The sequence below is a fragment of the Fringilla coelebs genome (assembly GCF_963513975.1).
Source record: "Fringilla coelebs genome assembly, chromosome: 5".
Taxonomy (NCBI): domain Eukaryota; kingdom Metazoa; phylum Chordata; class Aves; order Passeriformes; family Fringillidae; genus Fringilla; species Fringilla coelebs.
Genome location: NC_140033.1, coordinates 19,729,435 through 19,747,001, shown reverse-complemented (window position 1 = coordinate 19,747,001; position 17,567 = coordinate 19,729,435). Strand labels below are relative to the sequence as shown.

General features: G+C 35.2%; 1 protein-coding gene across 1 annotated transcript; it reads left to right on the top strand.

Moving 5' to 3' along the window:
- Window positions 1-2,308: 2,308 nt before the first annotated feature.
- Window positions 2,309-15,042, top strand: MLC1 (modulator of VRAC current 1; the record flags this gene model as incomplete). The annotated part of the gene is made up of 11 exons (XM_084205872.1): window positions 2,309-2,488; window positions 4,591-4,680; window positions 6,684-6,737; window positions 6,886-6,987; window positions 8,630-8,731; window positions 9,616-9,687; window positions 10,157-10,273; window positions 10,978-11,034; window positions 12,170-12,292; window positions 13,637-13,804; window positions 14,968-15,042. 11 exons carry the CDS (start codon window positions 2,309-2,311, stop codon window positions 15,040-15,042), a joined length of 1,140 nt encoding a protein of 379 aa, XP_084061998.1.
- Between the last annotated feature and the right edge of the window lie 2,525 nt (window positions 15,043-17,567).

Here is a 17,567-nt window from a genome sequence, read left to right as displayed (position 1 = left end):
GAGAAATGGGAAATACTGAGAAGTACACAGGAAAGGGGGTAGGAGGAATTTCACTATAACTTGAGAAAACGCTGTGTAACCATGCTTGAGAGAGGGAACTTTCAGGTACAATACTGCCTGAAACACTTGGAACTGTGAACAAGTTCTTCTAGGGTTTGAACCCTGCTCGGGTCGGTGGTGCAGAACTTTATAAATTATTTTTATTCCAAGAGATTTGATCAAGTAAATACCTGACTATCTCACTCATTTTGTGTAAAAACTAAACAAAACCAAAAAAAGACCCCACAAACCTTCTCTCTAAACTGATCAAAAGGGTTAAAATATGATTGTGTTTTGTGTGTATGGTAATTTGTGTTAATCAGTTTTCAGTATTCACTGAAAAAGCTGTGAGGTAAGCAATACCCATTTTCTATTAAACCATGGCCTTTGGAAGGTTACAGATAATGAAAATAGTTGTGCAGTGTTTCTTCTATGAGCAGAGGAACAGTAGGGCTTAATTACTTCAGAAAGTTCTGCTTGATTTACAATCTTTTTTCTCCCTCTTTTCTAGCACAGTTTACAGATGTGTCTATTGCTGTGTATGGTGTACTAATTCCCCTGTTTGAATATATTAAATCAACTGTAGCATTTTAATATTCTTTCAGTATTGGCTGACATTATGAAAAAAGGAAAATCTACAGTCTGTACAAACTGAGAAGTTGTGTGTTCAGAAGTTTTTCTAGCATACTTTGAAGGTGATGCCCTTCAGAATACTGAAGATTTAATTGTGTCTTGGTTACAAGAGTGTTTAAAGTTTAGACAAAAGACCCTGTCATTGCTGTAGCTGTCAAGGTGCCAACATCTTCAAGATAAAAACGTCCTTTTTTCCTCCCTTTTCATTGCTTAATAAGCAGGAGGACTGGATCCAATGTACGCTGGCCATTGCATGTCACTGCTGCCTGCTAGGCTGAAAATATGTTGTTTAGTCATCTGGGTGCTCTGCAAGTGGGAATGACGCGTGATTGAAATGTGCCAGGTTGGTCTGAGCACTCCAGAAAACTGGGGATAGTGGAAAAAGACAGAAATGTTCTACAGTGAAAATAATAATCTTGATAGATATCTGACCTTTAACTTGTGAGCTTCCCATCTTGTTGTGATACTGTAATACTTGAACTTTTATCTAAAGTTTTTTTTCTAGGAGAATGTTGCATTGAAAGTACATTTTGCTCTTTTGAAACAAGAGCTCGTTTGTTAGATATTGTGATCTATGGGTATTATGATAGCCAAAAGTGGAAAAGTGAGGAAGCTTTTATTTAAGATGCTAAGTAAGGGGTAGTACTCAAATAAAAAGGAGACATGAAACTTTTAATTTGTTGGTCTGATTTGGAAGCAGCCCTGCGAGATGTAGTACAGTCATTTTCTAGTGTGTTCTCTTAATTAAAATTCAGGAGGCATTTTCCTGTTCCCTGGCTTAACTGAAGTTCTTGCTGTGCTTTTGTTCCATATCTGAATAGATGTTGTTGAAAGCCAAAGTGTAAGGGAGAACTTTTCAAAGCCGGCATGACTCACTGAACGGTGAGAATATCACTAAGTGTACAGGCAGCTGTGTTCACAGGGCTGTTTTAAACTGACAGTTAACTTTTCAGTGGAAGGTAAGCACCAAGGTTTTTAACTGTTGCAAAATCTACAGTAACTTAATTCTATATAAGATGCTCCTCGTGGTATTTTAAGAGATTGGCAAGCAGTGAGGGGAACAAAACAGGATGAAGTGAACAAGAGAAATGGTTGATACTGGGTAAATTAGAAACAGTTTGCTGTAGCTGAGTTATTGTGGTATGTGTGTTCATGGGACTCATAGGAAAGTCTGTCATTTTAGATAGCTGATTAAAAGTGCTGAAATCAAATGGAATTTATATTGAAACCTATTTGATTTTCTTTGCTGTCCTAGAGTTGAAAAAGAAAAAAGCTTTGGTTATAGAGGTATGCACTAACTAACCACCTCTAAAACTGGTTCTTAGATCTTGAAATAAAAATGTACTGAGTTATCATAGATACTCAAACTTTAAATATGTTGGTACTTTTATTATGTCATTATGAAGTATGGCTGTAGGATGAAATTTAGTTAAGGTGTGCAAGAAAGTTGTTAAAAAGTTTACATATTTTGAGATGTAAATGCATCCAGTAGCTAAACATTGTGTTTATTTATTTTGTCTTGAATACAAAAAAACCTAGTTGAGCACTGATTTTGGTATGTGAAGGATCTAAATTATATATTTTTTCTTTTTTTGTAACTTGCATTATTATTATTTAATTGCCTTTGTGAAGTGTTATGACCAGGGAAGAAGGTTACAGAGAAGAATTTAGCTATGACAGGATGCCAACTTTGGAGCGGGGAAAACAAGAGAATGGAAATTATATACCAGATATCAAATCCAGTGACCTTCAGCTGTCAAAGAGGCTGCATCCTTGCTTTAGTTACAAAACATGGATATTTTCTTTGCTGATGGGAGTAAGTACTTTAAATTATAGCAAATTTAAAAATACAGGTGAGGCCTTAGTGTCCAGCGATCTGTTCTGTTTGACATAATTTGAAGACTAAGAATTTGATCACTGATAGTATTGAAAAGAAACCTTTGTAAAAATAGAAACGTATTTAGCAAATTTGGAATGTAGACTGCTGGTATTCTTTGACTATTTTTTTACTAATCATAGGTGTTATATGAAGGCTTATTTTTATCAGTAATATTGATCATATAAGAAGAGAATAAGTGTGGTAGTGGTAAATATCAGCCCATGTGTATGTATAAGCAGTGCCTTTTGGTAAAGTATATAAAGTATGCGGACCATATGCATTCTTTTAAAAATACTTCTAACTATTAAATGTACTCTGGCTGCCATAATAGCATTTTGGCATTAAAAAGATAGGTGGTACTTGATTGCCACATTCATCTATCAGGGTTCAATAGCCACATAATTATTTGGTGTAATCATTAATGTAGTGAGGTATGTACTTGTGTTTCTTACAAAACAGTGATTTGAATTTTTGTGTTCACTGCTAGAATCACAGGATACTCATCTTGCATGTACATCAAGTGCTTCCCCATGTTCTGAGCCAAGTTAATTAAACTTCATTATAGCAATTAGAATTTGATCTTTTCTTTTTCTGTCAGCTTGTGTGTTTTGAAGCGTATTTTTTATTAAGAACTAAGATTGTCTCACTGTTAATCTGGTAATTGCTTGTTTATGCACTGTGAATAAAAGTATTGCCTTATTTTTGTGGAAACAGCTGAGCATTTTTTATTTTCTGACAAACTGCAAGGCTTGTATTTCCTTTCAGATGTACTGTCACATGAAAAGAGAGCAGAAGTTCTGGCTTTGTTTGCATTAAATTTTCTCACACTTAATTGTCCAAAAGGACAACTGTCTGTAATTTACTGAGTAGTTGTAAATTTTTGGAGATAATAATGTTTAATGATCATTTGCTGAAGTCATATTATCAAGAAGAATGAATTTCATGGAAAAATGAAAATGCAATTTTATTAATAAACTCTTAGATTAAATTCCAATTAGATTTTACTTCCAAGTGTTTAGTCTCTTATCAACCCCTCTGAAAGACAGCGTCCAGAAGAGAAAGTCTATGCTGAGCAATGTAAGTCACAGCGAACAGAACCATCTACTTCAGGGAGCAGTTGCCAACTGTAGAGTGACATCAAAGTGACTGATGGGCTGGTTTGGTGCAGAAACAATTTGATGAGCATCAAGCACAATTTCAACTCGTGGTTCCATACACTGTTCTACCAGCCTGCCAAAATTCTGTGTGTGTGTGTTTATACATGCGCATATGCTTTCCCTATTTTCTGTCTTTTTTTGACAAGGACTCTTTAAAGACCCCTGATAATTTTCTAACATGAAAAAAATACCCAAATAAAACAAAAGGACCATTCTCATACCTTTCCCAGCCCCTTCAAAGAAATGCCTACTCAGAGGAATGACAAGGAAAACCAAAATAATGTTAGTAAAAGACACTAATCGCTTATTGCTGAGTGTGTAACTGTGGTAGTTATGAAATAAACAGAAGACTTATTAAGGTAAGAGGAGCAGTTGAACATTTTTGAATGTGCCGCTGAATGAAAGCAGGAAGAGAATTTGAGGAATGTAGGAATATAGTGGAAGAAACTCCATTAATGTATCCCAATGCTATTTTTACTGCTGTGTTCTACTTGGCAATTGCGCAGCTGCCCATACGCATAATGAATGTTGGTGGACTCAAGCAGGGAATGCAAAGTAGAGACATAGCTGAGGTTTCTGAAACATTTTTACCACTAAACACTTCAGTTACCTTTTGACTTAGATTGAGGTATTTGCCAGGTCAGGACAAAATTCTTGATTTAAACATGAACATTGTTTATTATTAGGTCTTGGTAACCAGCAAAATATCTTCAGAAGTTAGCATATTTTGATATTTTTCTTCAAATTTATTCACACAAAAGCTGCATTCTTAAAAGTAGCTCAATTTGAAAGGGATTGATTACTGATTTATGTCTGACTAGTTTTTTTTCTTTTAACCCAGTTTTATTCATATCATATTTTTTTTTATTTGTTCCTTTGCAGACTTGCCTCCTTATTACTTCTGGATTTTCACTATATCTGGGAAATATTTTTCCATCTGAAATGGATTATTTACGTTGTGCAGCAGGTTCAGTAAGCATTCTTAATTATTTGCTGTGGCTGTTTGACAGCAAATGCAATAGTAAACAATTTTTGTAGGTTTATGTCTTTTATTCTGTCTTTTTCTACTGCTTTTCTTCATGGAAGATTTAATTATATTTAACAGTTCATTAAATGGATTTTCGTTGCATGGTTAAAGGAATAACTTGTCGTCATAAAAACAGCTGGGTTTGTGTTACCATTTTTGTTAATCAGCTCACCATTGGCATTCAAGATTAATCTGCTGAGCAGTTTTTCTGTGCTTGATTTTAAGAAAATTTTTGTTGCTATGTGTTTGGAAAGTTTTCTGGCTATATGCTATCAAAATGTATTTCATATTATATCTCAAAGTGTTAATTTTTCAGTTTATTTTGCCATAATATCCAAGTACCAAAGCAGAATAAAGTTCTCTTGAATATTATTATTTTATTAGTAAAATAATGCATTAAAGTAAAATAATATGTATTAAAGATGGCTGACATTTTCCAGAACCCAATATTTTTTTCTGTACTTTGAGGGGCGCATATACATGTTTACTGTATTATATATGCTTAGTTTGTGCTTTAGATATTATTAAGTCTCATGCACTTGCTTTGTTTGTGGCAGTATTCTGTCATTATTTTCTCAAGTTGATTTATATATTTGTTTTTAAGTTAGGTCCAAGATTATTTTACATAAAACAAACTTTACTTGAAACAAACAAGTAGCAGGAGTTGCTCTGTGAGTGAGTTATCACTTGGGTTTCCACTAAAGGTGTTAATGTTGGAGGAGTTAAAGTCAGTATCCTCACGGATACCTTATCTCTGCAACATTGGTTTAGTTGCTGAGCTGTCTCTTTCTCTGCCCCTGATCTTGACTCTTTGAACTTCATGTTTGAAAATTTCCAGAGACCTGGTAGATCTTTGGCTGCAGCAGGTTATCACATTGGGTTTGGAGGTGTGTATATTTGGTGTCTGTATGTGAGGATGCAGATGGTGACATTGGTGCAGTCAGAAGAGCCTAGAGAGATGTGGAGCCAGCTTGCCACCAAGTGTCTCATTTAGCCTGAACCTGAGTTGCTCTCTAGACTTTCACCCATCTGGACTACTACTTGCATTCAGTTGCCTAAGCATAATCCTGTAGTGTTCAAGGAACTCCTGTATATCCAGGACATAGAAGAATGTTTTAATTATGTTCAGTAAAGGTCATTTAGGTGTTGAGGAAGTGCTGCCAAGAATTTTACATATCAGTATTAATCCCTTTAGAGTGTTCCATTGTTAAGCCATTAGTGTTCAGGCATGTGGGAAGAGAATTAGAAATGGGGCATTTATTGCATGATTCATTATTTAACATAAGAACACTTTTATTATAATTTTAGTAGTCATTTGTGTAAAATAGAGTTAGATCTGTAATGGAGCCATGTCTGTTGTGGTGGGGAACAGCAAAGGAACAGAGAAATTACTTTGTGAGACTTTTAATTTGTGCATGACTTTTCCATTTATCTTTGTCCTCAAGAAGGGAAACATAGTTGCCAGTGAGCCAAATGGACATCCCAGGCACAATTCTCCAAGTGTGTCTTGACTCAGCAGATTTGAGATTGGGCAAATTTTAACGTACTCAGCGAGGATGATGTCTGTTTAAAGAATGTGCAGGCCCAGTTTGGGAGTAGCACTGTTTTCTCCTGCTCAAGGATCTCAGGCCTTCTAGAGTTAATTTAAACTAATGAAGGCATGAAATACCTCATGAAAGACTTTCTTTCTTTTACTCATCACATTATGCTGGGTAGTTAGTCAAAACTGAGGGATATGGAAAGTATGTTTAAACTTCTTGTAATTCTCAGACACTGACTGTGATTAATGAGTTCAGTCAAGTGAAACTTTTTCTTCACAGAGTTTCTGATCTTCTGTTTGTCTGAGTGTACTGAATGTGAATTCAGACACATAAAATGCATCTATAGAAGTATATATAAAATTCATGGTGCAGAAGATCCCACTAGTCTTTTCTTTTAATTTTCCCAGTGTATTCCTTCAGCAGTTGTGAGCTTTGCTATAGCAAGGAATAAAATTAATGTGGTGAGTATGAAACTTTATTGTCAATTTTATGTATCTCTCTATCTATCTATATCTATCTATATAATCTATCTCTATAAATCTGTATGTGTGTTCATATTCCGCCTGTGTTTAAAATAAGAGAGAAACCCATTCTGAAACTGTTTTTCAGATACCAAATTTTCAGATTCTCTTTGTCTCCACATTTGCTGTTACAACAACGTGTTTAATTTGGTTTGGATGCAAACTTGTCCTCAATCCATCAGCTATAAATGTAAGTTACTAAAACAATTACTAATTGTGATACATTTATCTTTGTTAAAAAACAAGGCAGGGAGGACATTAGGTGGCTGGAGATCACATGTCATTACTTTGCTGACAATATCCCAGTATTCCTGCTGGGTCTGTGAGGAGAGATCATACAGCACTAACTTTTTTCTCTTTGCCCAGTGTTAGTTACCTGCAGTAATATTCACAAGAATCTAATTTATTTACTCTTACTTTTTCAGTTTTTGTTATTTACTTCTTGTACCTAGGACTAAGTGAGATAGTTCGTCAGTTTAGTTACAGTGCTTCTGGACTCAAACTTGTGCATCTACTTGGCACTGAACTGCCAAGTGTGATGTGTGGCCTTGCCAGCTCATATCAGTATTAGTGCTGTGTCAAAACATGTCTAAATCATAGGAATTTTTAATCTGGATTAAATTGTTCTGCAGGCCGCACAGTTGAACTTCTCCTTTTGCCTAACAATTCCTGTATTTGTCATTGTAGCACATTTTCTAGAAGTTTACCTCAATGACATGTATCGCTGTTTGCAGAGTTAGTACAACTGTACAGTCTGTTGGGTACAGCAAAGCACATAGTTTCAATTATCATTTCCTAAGCAAAAGTGAATTTCAGCATCCAAAAAAGCCTCCTAAATCTGCCATTTACTTCTTTTTAAAAAAATAAAAAAACATGTGCTGCAAGATACATGTCAGAGAAAGATGGAGATTTCATCATCAACAAAGCAGGTCTGACATGAGGAAACAGCATAATTCTGTTCTAAGTTGTTGAACAATGGTTTGCTGTAATTGTATAGGTTTGGAATGGTGTCAGTTCTTCCTAGACTTTTGGTACTTGGCCCCAATGGCCTGACTGACTATCAGATGTTTTTTTGGCTGCTGATGGAAAAACATGGTGCTTTTGAAGACAAGAACGGGAGATCCACTCTTCCTAACTTGTGTGCCTCTAGGAAATTATTTAGTCCATGCTGTGTAGGTATCTACCTCTTTTCATGAGAATAATGAGGAACAAAAGAGCAACATTAAGTATTGCATTCACTTATTTGTCTCTTGAATATGAGCAATGGCAGCATCCATGTTTTTGCAATGTAGACTGCAAGTGTCGTGAACCCTTGAAGAGTGTTTGTGAATGCTTTACCAGCACTAAGCAGGGCACAGAGCTGGGATCCTTGGTGCAGTTCTTTGGTTTGTGTTTTCATTCAGCATCCAATATGGTAGCACACTGTTTGGGATTGCAACCTAGGAGTTTGACCTGTGGCTCTCCTTCCCCTGAGAATCTTCCATTAGTTGCTGCAGTGTTCTGGGCTCACATAGAGAGGCCTGCAAAAAGCAAATATACCCAGCAAACACTCCCTTATCATAAGCTCCTCTTCTGGAAGACAGTGATAAAATCTTCAGGCAGAATATTTCCATAAATGAAGTAAATGTTTTTTTCTTAGGTTAGGCATTCTGAGAATAATGTTCTTGAAGTTTGTCAAGAGCCAAGGAAATAGATAACTAAGTATGTAATCAGTAGATGTGTCTAAATCTGACAGAAACTAGACAACCTGCATAATCATGGTAGACTCAGCCCCTTCCTTTATTTTTAATATGGAAGACATAACTAATTTATGTCTGGAATTTTACTGACAGATAAATTTCAACTTGATTCTACTTATTCTGCTGGAAATCTTCATGGCAACTACTGTGATCATTTCAGCTAGGTCTACTGAAGACTGCTGTACAAGAAAGAAAGTAGGTACCCTTAAGGGTTGTGCATGTTAAAAAATTTCCCATTTTTGTGTATTACATATGCCAAAAATTTATTGGTAACACCAGTATATAACTTTGCATGCTAAAGCTATATTTGAACTACAAATAAAAGTACCATACTAAACAGTTATTTCTTCTTTTATATTTTAAAAGTGCAATGACTCCTCTGCAAAATTACCTGTTGAAAATTATACTGCACAGAGTTCTTTGAATATCTCATGAATGGGCATGGCAAAAGTTTTATTTCTGTTTTGTAGAATAAAACTTGATGTTTGAAACACTAGGTTACTATAACTTGTATGTATGCAAGCAATAACTTTTTGAATCCTGATGTAGAGAAAGTATTTTTCTTGTATTCCAGTTTGGTGGTATCTGCATGATGACTCTTGGCTTCAGAATTTGGGGCTATTGATAAAATTTTCTTTATTCACTAGTGCTTTCCCAAACCCCACCCTCATTTTTCTACAACAGTACTTCCTTTAGAATGAAGCAAACATGATATGCCATACTGGTTGATAAAGCTGTGTAGTGCCCTGTCCTCCTTTGGCTCCTGCTGATCCACATCTGTAAAATCTGAAGGCTCAGGAAGAAAGTATATTCTTTGAAGGTAGAAAAGGGAGACAAGATGAAAATATTTCATTATTGAAATGGTGGCTGTAGAACAGCTAATCTGGTACTAAATAATTTGGTTTTAATGTAATTGCTGTTGTCTGACTCTGGAAAACACTGTGATGTGTCACTGTCACCTCTTCTGGGCCAACCAGATGTTAAATACCACCTTTAGGACCTGTAAGAGTTTGTATAAGATACTAGAAAGAAATTGATTGCTTTGTATATTTTTATAATGATTTTTTTTATTCCTTTAGAATGCTGCACATGACAGTGGCATTGTTTTGAGCAATGTCAGCTTTCCTGCTCGAATTCTGAAGTCATACTCAGTAAGAAAAGCATTGTTTCATTGAATCAATTTATTACTTCATCTTTGTCAGTGCTAAGGTTCTTTAAAGCCAGGAAGAGATCACTGTAGTTAAGAACTGAAAGAATAAAGACAAAAACGAGAGATATATAGTAAAATATTTCCTTTTAGAAGATTGCAAGATAAATCCCAATTGCTCTTTATTGTGGGAAGGAGACTACTTAATGACTTAAGGATAAGTAGTGTAACCTGAACTATTGTTTGGGGGAGCTAATAAATGAAAGTGTAAATATGTATAATGAAGCTGATCTTATTTTCACTTAAGCTAGCTAGTGTTTTGCCATATTTTAGATATGGAAAACATAGACTTTATGCCTAGCTAATAGCATAAATGCATTTTATTCTTTCCAGTGAGGTCCTTTCTATATGCAAGTAGGAACTTTTGTGTTCAAATACGTTATTAATAATTTGTGTGCTCTTATTTGTTTTAGGTAATTGAGGTGATTATTGGAATTTCATCAGTATTTGGTGGAATAATTGCTTTGAATATGGATGTTCTAGTCTCAGGTCCATACCTCTCAGTAACATTCTTTTGGATCTTAGTTGCTGTAAGTAGTGCAAATAGTAGCTACTCTTTTAAAACAGTGGCTTTTTTTTTTTTTTTTAATTTTTCTCCTCTCCACTAGAATATTTATTTGGCTCTAATACTGTTCGGGAATTGCTGCTTAGCAAATGAATTAGATCTTCAATATATTTAATATATATGCAATATTTTTGATCTGTTTTGGTTTGCAATACTTCAGTAAATTGTTCTGATACATTCTCAGTCCTCAATTCAGTAAAACGGAAATGAGTGTTAAAATAAGGGTATTTGAAGGGAGGTGTTCTGTCAATGTTCAAAGTTATAGGTTTTAGAATATTTCAGGCTGCAAAAGAAAAAGTTTAGTTTAGTTTTAGCATGGTAGAATCCTTAGAATATCTTATTTAATCTCTCTTTAAAAGTCTGAGACTATGACTGGTAACCCTTATCCCTAATAACAGCTGGTACGCAGGAGCAGTGGACTCATAAAGGATGTTGTGCCACCCTGCTTGCCACGAAGGAACTGATTGGGAAAGAAGACAATGACCACTAGGTTTATATATGTGTCTGTAAAATCCCTTTGCATGAAGTGGAAAAAGTTCATAAACAAGCTTTTCAGCATTCAAAATTCACAAAAGAAAAAAGCTGTGAATAGTGGGAATTACTGTAACTCAATTACAATTTTTGTAATTTTCAAGTCAAATAAATACTTTGTTTCACTCTTTTGTTTAGTGCTTTCCAAGTGCTATTGCAAGTCATGTAGCTGCTGAATATCCAAGTAAATGTCTGGTAAGTGTGTAAAATTCTTGGACTTTTTAATTAGAACAGCATAACACTAAGAAACTCTGTCTGATAGTGGGCACTAATCACTTGCTCACTTGTTTTTAGCTGCTACTACAAAATGTGTCAAGTATGTAGCAGGAGTGTTAGCTGGTATCCCTTAAAAGAACCCGGGTAGGTCCTTTGGAGGCCTAATTTCATCAGTTCTAGAAAAGAATTTGAAGAGTTTGCTTGTTTGTTTGTTTGGTTTTTTATTTGTTTGTTTTGTTCTGTTTTGTTTTTTGGCTATTTTGTAGTGATTCCTTGGGAAGAGATACTACTATAGAAAAATGACATGCCTCATATGGTATGCCAGGAACTGCTTTCAAGCTCCTGAGATGAAGTTCCCTTTGTCTTTCATTATCAGTTGTGGCTTCTGAAAGAAGAAAATTAGGTGTCCAGGTTGTGCTGGACCTAGAACCTATTTTAAACAAATTCTTCATCTTTGTGATTAGCAACAAGAACTAATAATATTCAGTAGAGTGCATTTATTCCTTGAATGTTCTAGGTAGTTAAGGCTCCTTAAAATATCTGTTCTAATTAATAGTCATGTGACCATATTTAAGTGAGTAATGAGGCATAACCACAACTGAAGTCAGAATATAATCCTGTAGGAGTGACATTTGAGTGAAACTCTGCTGCTGTTGTATGGCAGTAAATTTGCCTCAGGACACTCAGATTTATTTGCAAAAGATATTTTAGGTTGCAAGTTGTTGCAACCTATATTTTGGTTGTTTTAGGTTGTTTTTAATTCTCATTACTTCATATAAATTGAAGAATAAATGGTGGTTTCTCTACTGGCTCTTCAGATTGGGTATTACTTCCTCTATGTGCGTATGGAAGGCACTTGTAAAATAAAACAAAAATATCATCATGTGTATTGAATGAAATACGAATTACAAGCCAGCAGTGTTTTGGCTAGGAAACTTAGGTTATACAAAGCTTGCTTCTGTATCTTCATGAAATGTGGATGGCTCTTAGTATTTTTCTTTTATGTGTGATCTTACACAGTTTTACAGCCTCTGTTATGCTTCAAGGAGTCATAACTCACAAACCAGAGTTAATTTTTTAGATTATTTTTTAATTTTATTATCTTATTTTTTAGGTTGAGGTCCTGATTGCCATTAGCAGTGTTACCTCTCCTTTGTTGTTCACTGCTTCTGCATACTTATCCTTCAGTATCATGCAAGTTGTTGACATCTTTAAAAGTTATCCACCTGCTGTTAAAGTATGTGTTTTTATGCAATTTAAAAATGAACTTCTATATGTTACAGTAGCAAGGCAGTAGCAAATTAGGGAATATATGAAGACAAAGTACTGCATTATAAACTCTTGTTTGAGTTATTATATAATTGAAAGTATGTTACCTCCATTGTAGTTTTAAAAAGTTAGGATTTTATTCCAAAGACGCAGTAAAAACAATATACAGTATGCTTGAGTCCTTGGGGCTCTTATAATTTTTAGTATTTAAATTAAAGATTGCAGGTGTCCTTGAAGAGTACATTTTTCTGTTTCTTAGGATGTTTACAATTATTTCTATTGTAAGCTTACACCTGGATTTATTCAAAGTCTGGATTTGGACAGAGAAGAAGAATTTTGCAAAGTTTAAAGCATTTCACTATGAAGTGTTACCTGTGCATTGCTGAAGAGCTTTCTTGGGCTCTACTGGCAAAGTGTTTGCCAATCCCTGATGTTGTTCAAAGAACCACTTAGGGGCGTTAGACCAATGTCATTAACTAGTCTTGTAACTTCAGAAGAAAAGAGGGAAAATGTTTATTAAATTGATATCTCAGGGACTGGAAAATCAACTTCTGAATATGTGATCCTGTTCTTATTCTGGAGGAGTGTACTGTGTTGTTGAACCTCAGGAATGGTGACAGCTTACATACCCTCTTTAAGTAGCTTCTCTTGTCACACATGTTGGAGACAGGACAGGTGACTACACTGTCTAGACAGTTGGTGTGACCCTGTAGAGCTTTTCGTACATTCTCAGTCTGTTTTGTGTGTGGTTACAAGAGTGGGCTGCTCTGCACAGGACGATGAACTATGGAGCAGGAGGTAACAGCAAGACAGAGAAAGAATGGTAACTTCATTGGAAAGTCCTACAGCACCCCAAAAAACAGTAAAGGAAGGCAGGTCCAGCCATAGTAGCCAGATTCAGTGATTGCCAGGTAAGTCCACAGTACTGAGGCAGATCCAAGGTCATCCAGGAACTGAGGTCAGCAGGACAAGGTCAGAGCCAGCAAGGCACGAGGCCAGGCCGAAGCTTGGCTGTGACATTGCTTAGATCAAAACCAGCAGTAAGACACTATTTTAGAGGATAGTTTCCTCAATTCTGTTCTGTTTTCCAAAGGAAAAGATAATTTGACAAATTAACATTTTCTTAGAAGCTATAGATCTCTTCAACTTTTAGCAAACTCAGGCACCGAAATTTTGGTTGAAACGTTATGCTGAAATAAACCAAAAATTATAATTTGATTTAAAAAGTCTAGATAGGAATTTTTAAAGTATAGAGATAGGAACATTATCAAATATTTTATTCAGGTAGTTAACAACATATGTCTATTTTCAGCAATCTTATGATGTACTTCTGTTGCTTCTGATGTTGATGCTGCTAATTCAGGCATGCCTTACTATTGGAACTGTAATACAATGTGTGAATTACAAGACAAAAATGAAGCTACAAGATTCAGCATGGACACCATCACAGGTTAAAAAACAGGAATACAGAACAACAGAGGTTTGTATTTATACCCACTAAAATTTTTGAAAATACCTGTATTAAAATACTTCTCTTTGGTGTTGTTTTTTTGGTCATAAATTCTGATCTTAATTCAGACCACAATTAAAAGCTGTTCTATGAAACTTAATTTTGTAATCAAGAGATAATAGATTAGATGATAACAGGGTTACATGATAAACTGGGCATGACATAGGGCACAGAACTGTACCCCTTAGGGTTTCCTCTACTGTACAGAGCTAGATCCTGTATCCTTAAAGACTCTCAGAGAGTAACTCATGCTTACTGCACTAGAAGGAGAGTGCTGGATTCAGTCTAGCACTGGATAGAAAGTACTGGGAGCAGAGACTGAAAACAGTCAAGTCAGTAAACAGCTGCTAATGGAAAGTAGAAGCTTTGGAATTATGTCTCTTCAGGCTGTTGAGGGTATTTGGTGTAGGTTGCTTATTTGCTGGATCTGTGTCCTGGGACTTAGGTTCTGTATAAAGGATGAAGCTGCAAGTCATGTTTTGGAGCATGGGTCATGGCATGGCTAAACAGATCTCTGCTGGAGATTACTTACAAAAGTATTCCTGGTTTGTGAGTCACTGAGAAATTAGGCATGAATTAAATGCTAAAAGGAGCACTTTCTCTGCTAAAGCAAGACTTTTTTGCTTAACTTTTAGTATTTAAACAGATGAATAATGTTATAGGTGAAGTTTCAAGTCCCTTTGGCTTCTCAGAAGTCTGTGTTCTTAGGCAAGACCTTACTTTGCTTGCATGTATGTAGGTAAATCTTGCTTCAGTTGCACCAAAGTGGGCTGCTTCTGGCTTTGGGGTTTAAGGTTTAGGTGCAAAGGCTTTCAGTCATATTTTAGAAGAAGTCTTGAAAAAATGTCTTAAGTAACATGTTTAAAATAGGAATTTGGCCAAGTTTCTTAGACCCAAATATTTCAAGTATTATACAATTTACACCATTATATTATATATCCTAAATATAAGCTCTATAATATACAAAACTATACAATTTACAAATGTATTGAATATTTTATTAGCTTACCTGGCTGTACCTACTCACATTTGCATTCTCCTAGCTTCTCTCAGGTATTTATATGCTTGAACTTCAGTTTTTAATCAAAACATTTTTTCATGTTTGCATTTGTCTTAAATTTGTTTACTTTTAGGTTTCCAATAATACCTTAAAGGATTTTGACAAAGATAAAGCTTGGAAAGCAGTTGTGGTGCAGATGGCTCAGTAGTTTGGATTCTACAAATGCAGCCAACACAGCAAAATCCAATAAAATAAATCAACTGTTTGAATGAAGGTTTAAAAACTTCCATTTTTAAACAGCAATATAGTTGAAGCAGTAGGAGCCATGGAATAACACAGTAAATGATGTATCTTTCTAATAATTTTAAAATTTGTTGATAATATTTTTAACACATCTGTCTTTTCTGTTGGTATCTGTAGTCTAGTGTTTAGAAGATACCTTTAGAGAAATGTAATGAGTCACATGGATTTATGCTGATGGCAAAGTAAAATATTGCAATATGTAGTAGGCTTCATATATTTGCAAGAGATTGTTATAACTGCAGTTATGCAGTCAGTGTGGCTGATAAATGCTTTTGTAAAGTTATGAGTACAGGTCATAATTGATGTTTTTGCTTATACTTCACTTTTGTAGGAGTTGTAAAGTGTTCTGCATCTTATTGCTTTTATATAAATAAAAGTCTTTATTATGTGGAACCTTGAGAATGTGGATTGACATTCTAATCTGAGAGGTGACAAGAGAATACTCTTTCCCATTTAACTTAAATTTCTGCACTATTAAAAGGAGGAGAGGCTTTTTCTGAGTGCTGGGACAAATAAGCTGCTAGCCAGAACTAAAGCATCCAACAAACAGAAGCAACTGGCCAAATAACAGGAGATACTGCTGATATTGAAAGAGGTGGTTTTTTTATTTTTTATATTTAGATATAATACTTTTCATTTATTTATTTTCCTAACTATCTTTAAAACCTATGCAACTTAGCTGCCCTGAAACAAGGGACATCCCCCACACAGATGGCCTTTTCTTGTATATGAATATGGGTATGATTGGCTAGATTTCCAACTCTATTAGAATTCCCAGGTTAATAGGAATTCTGGGGTAACCAGGGTGATAGCTGCTGACAAGGTGGTGAGGTTATTTTTTTTGTTGTTTTATTGTTGGGTTCTGGGAGGTTATTGACTTTGACGTTCATTCTTTTTTTAATCTGAAATAACTCAGGTGGTTTGTTCAGAGCATGCTGCAAAGCTTAACTTTGCATTTGAGAAGGAGAAAGAGAGAAAGGTGTGTAATGTGTAGAGCCTTTCAGGTACGCAAGCATGTTTCTTTTCACTTTGGGAAAGCTGACTGTTATTCTGGGATTTAAATACATAGAGGGTACTCTTTCAAGTTTAGAGCAGTGCTTTTTAAGAGCATGTATACAGCAACCTCCCTGTCCCCCTAAAAATAATAGGGTGTGCTTTTGATCCAGACTACTAGATCAACAACCACAGGCTGCAGCTGCTGTTTCTTAAACATTGCAAAATTTCGTGTCTGTACTGGTGGTACTTGTGTGAACGTTCTCTCAACGTAACAGATAATTAATTGTATATCTTTTACAATCCTACCAAATTTACAAGTAGGAAAAGTTAGGTTGATGGTACTTTTTTGAAAGTTGTAAAGATATAGTTATAGTTCTACCTAAAAATAAACATCTAACTTTCTAAATCTCGTGCATGAAATTGGAAAAAGACTATAGACAATGTAGAAGTTCTTCATGACTCTTTTAAAGTAAAAGATATTAATATGTAGAATAGTGTGAATGTAACGTAACTGTTTCATTAATGGTTTGTTTTACTTTATGTGGTAAAACACTTTTTAAAACTGAATCTGTATCTTTAAGAGATTATATTTTCTGTCAAGTGAAGATTGGCTTTAGTTATCCAGATTAGATATAACCAGATATTACTTTTGTGAATGATTTAGGTGGGAAAAGAAATTAAGGGAAGTTGCACAGCTGATGGAATTTCCTTTCCACAAAATGCTTATACCAACAAAGCAGACCAAGGCACTTCCTTTTGAGTCAAATGGCTTGAGGTCCTCTCTTTTAAAGAGTGAGAGGATTTTAAGCAGCTCCTGTTTTCTTTTTTTTAAAATTATTTTTGCTGTCAGGAGTGACTATGAAGGAACAAAGCATATATAATAGGAGATATTTGCATTTCTCTTGGGGAACTAAACTGTTTTAATAAGAAGTGAAGAAAATATCATTCATCAAAAAGAAAGAGAAAAACTAAATAGGCTAAATGGGATGATTGAGTTAAAATTTGGATTGACCCTGAGTAATAGTTAAGATATATGAATGTATCTATTTTTAGTCATCTTAGATTAACAAGGGTGAGGAATAGTTGGGAATAAAAAAAGAGGTTTTAATAGATCTGCCAGCCATAGATTCTGCTTTCCAGTGAAGATGAACATCCCAGGGCTCCCTGCCTGGCCATGGCTCCCTTCCTGCTCTGTTCAGCACAGCGGAGACGGGACAATCTGCCAGGTGCAGGACTTCTCCCTGCATGCCTGGTAAACTAGGAGCCCCACCATGGATACCTTTCTGGAGGCTGAATTTTCTCATACCTTGCAAGAAGAAAAGTCATGGAGGTAAGAGGCAGGCTTTTAAAATCATAATTAATGTTAATTGTAGCCTCTGACATGAAAAGCATTTCTCAGGCAGAGAAAGTTTCACTGTAAATCTCACTCAGTGT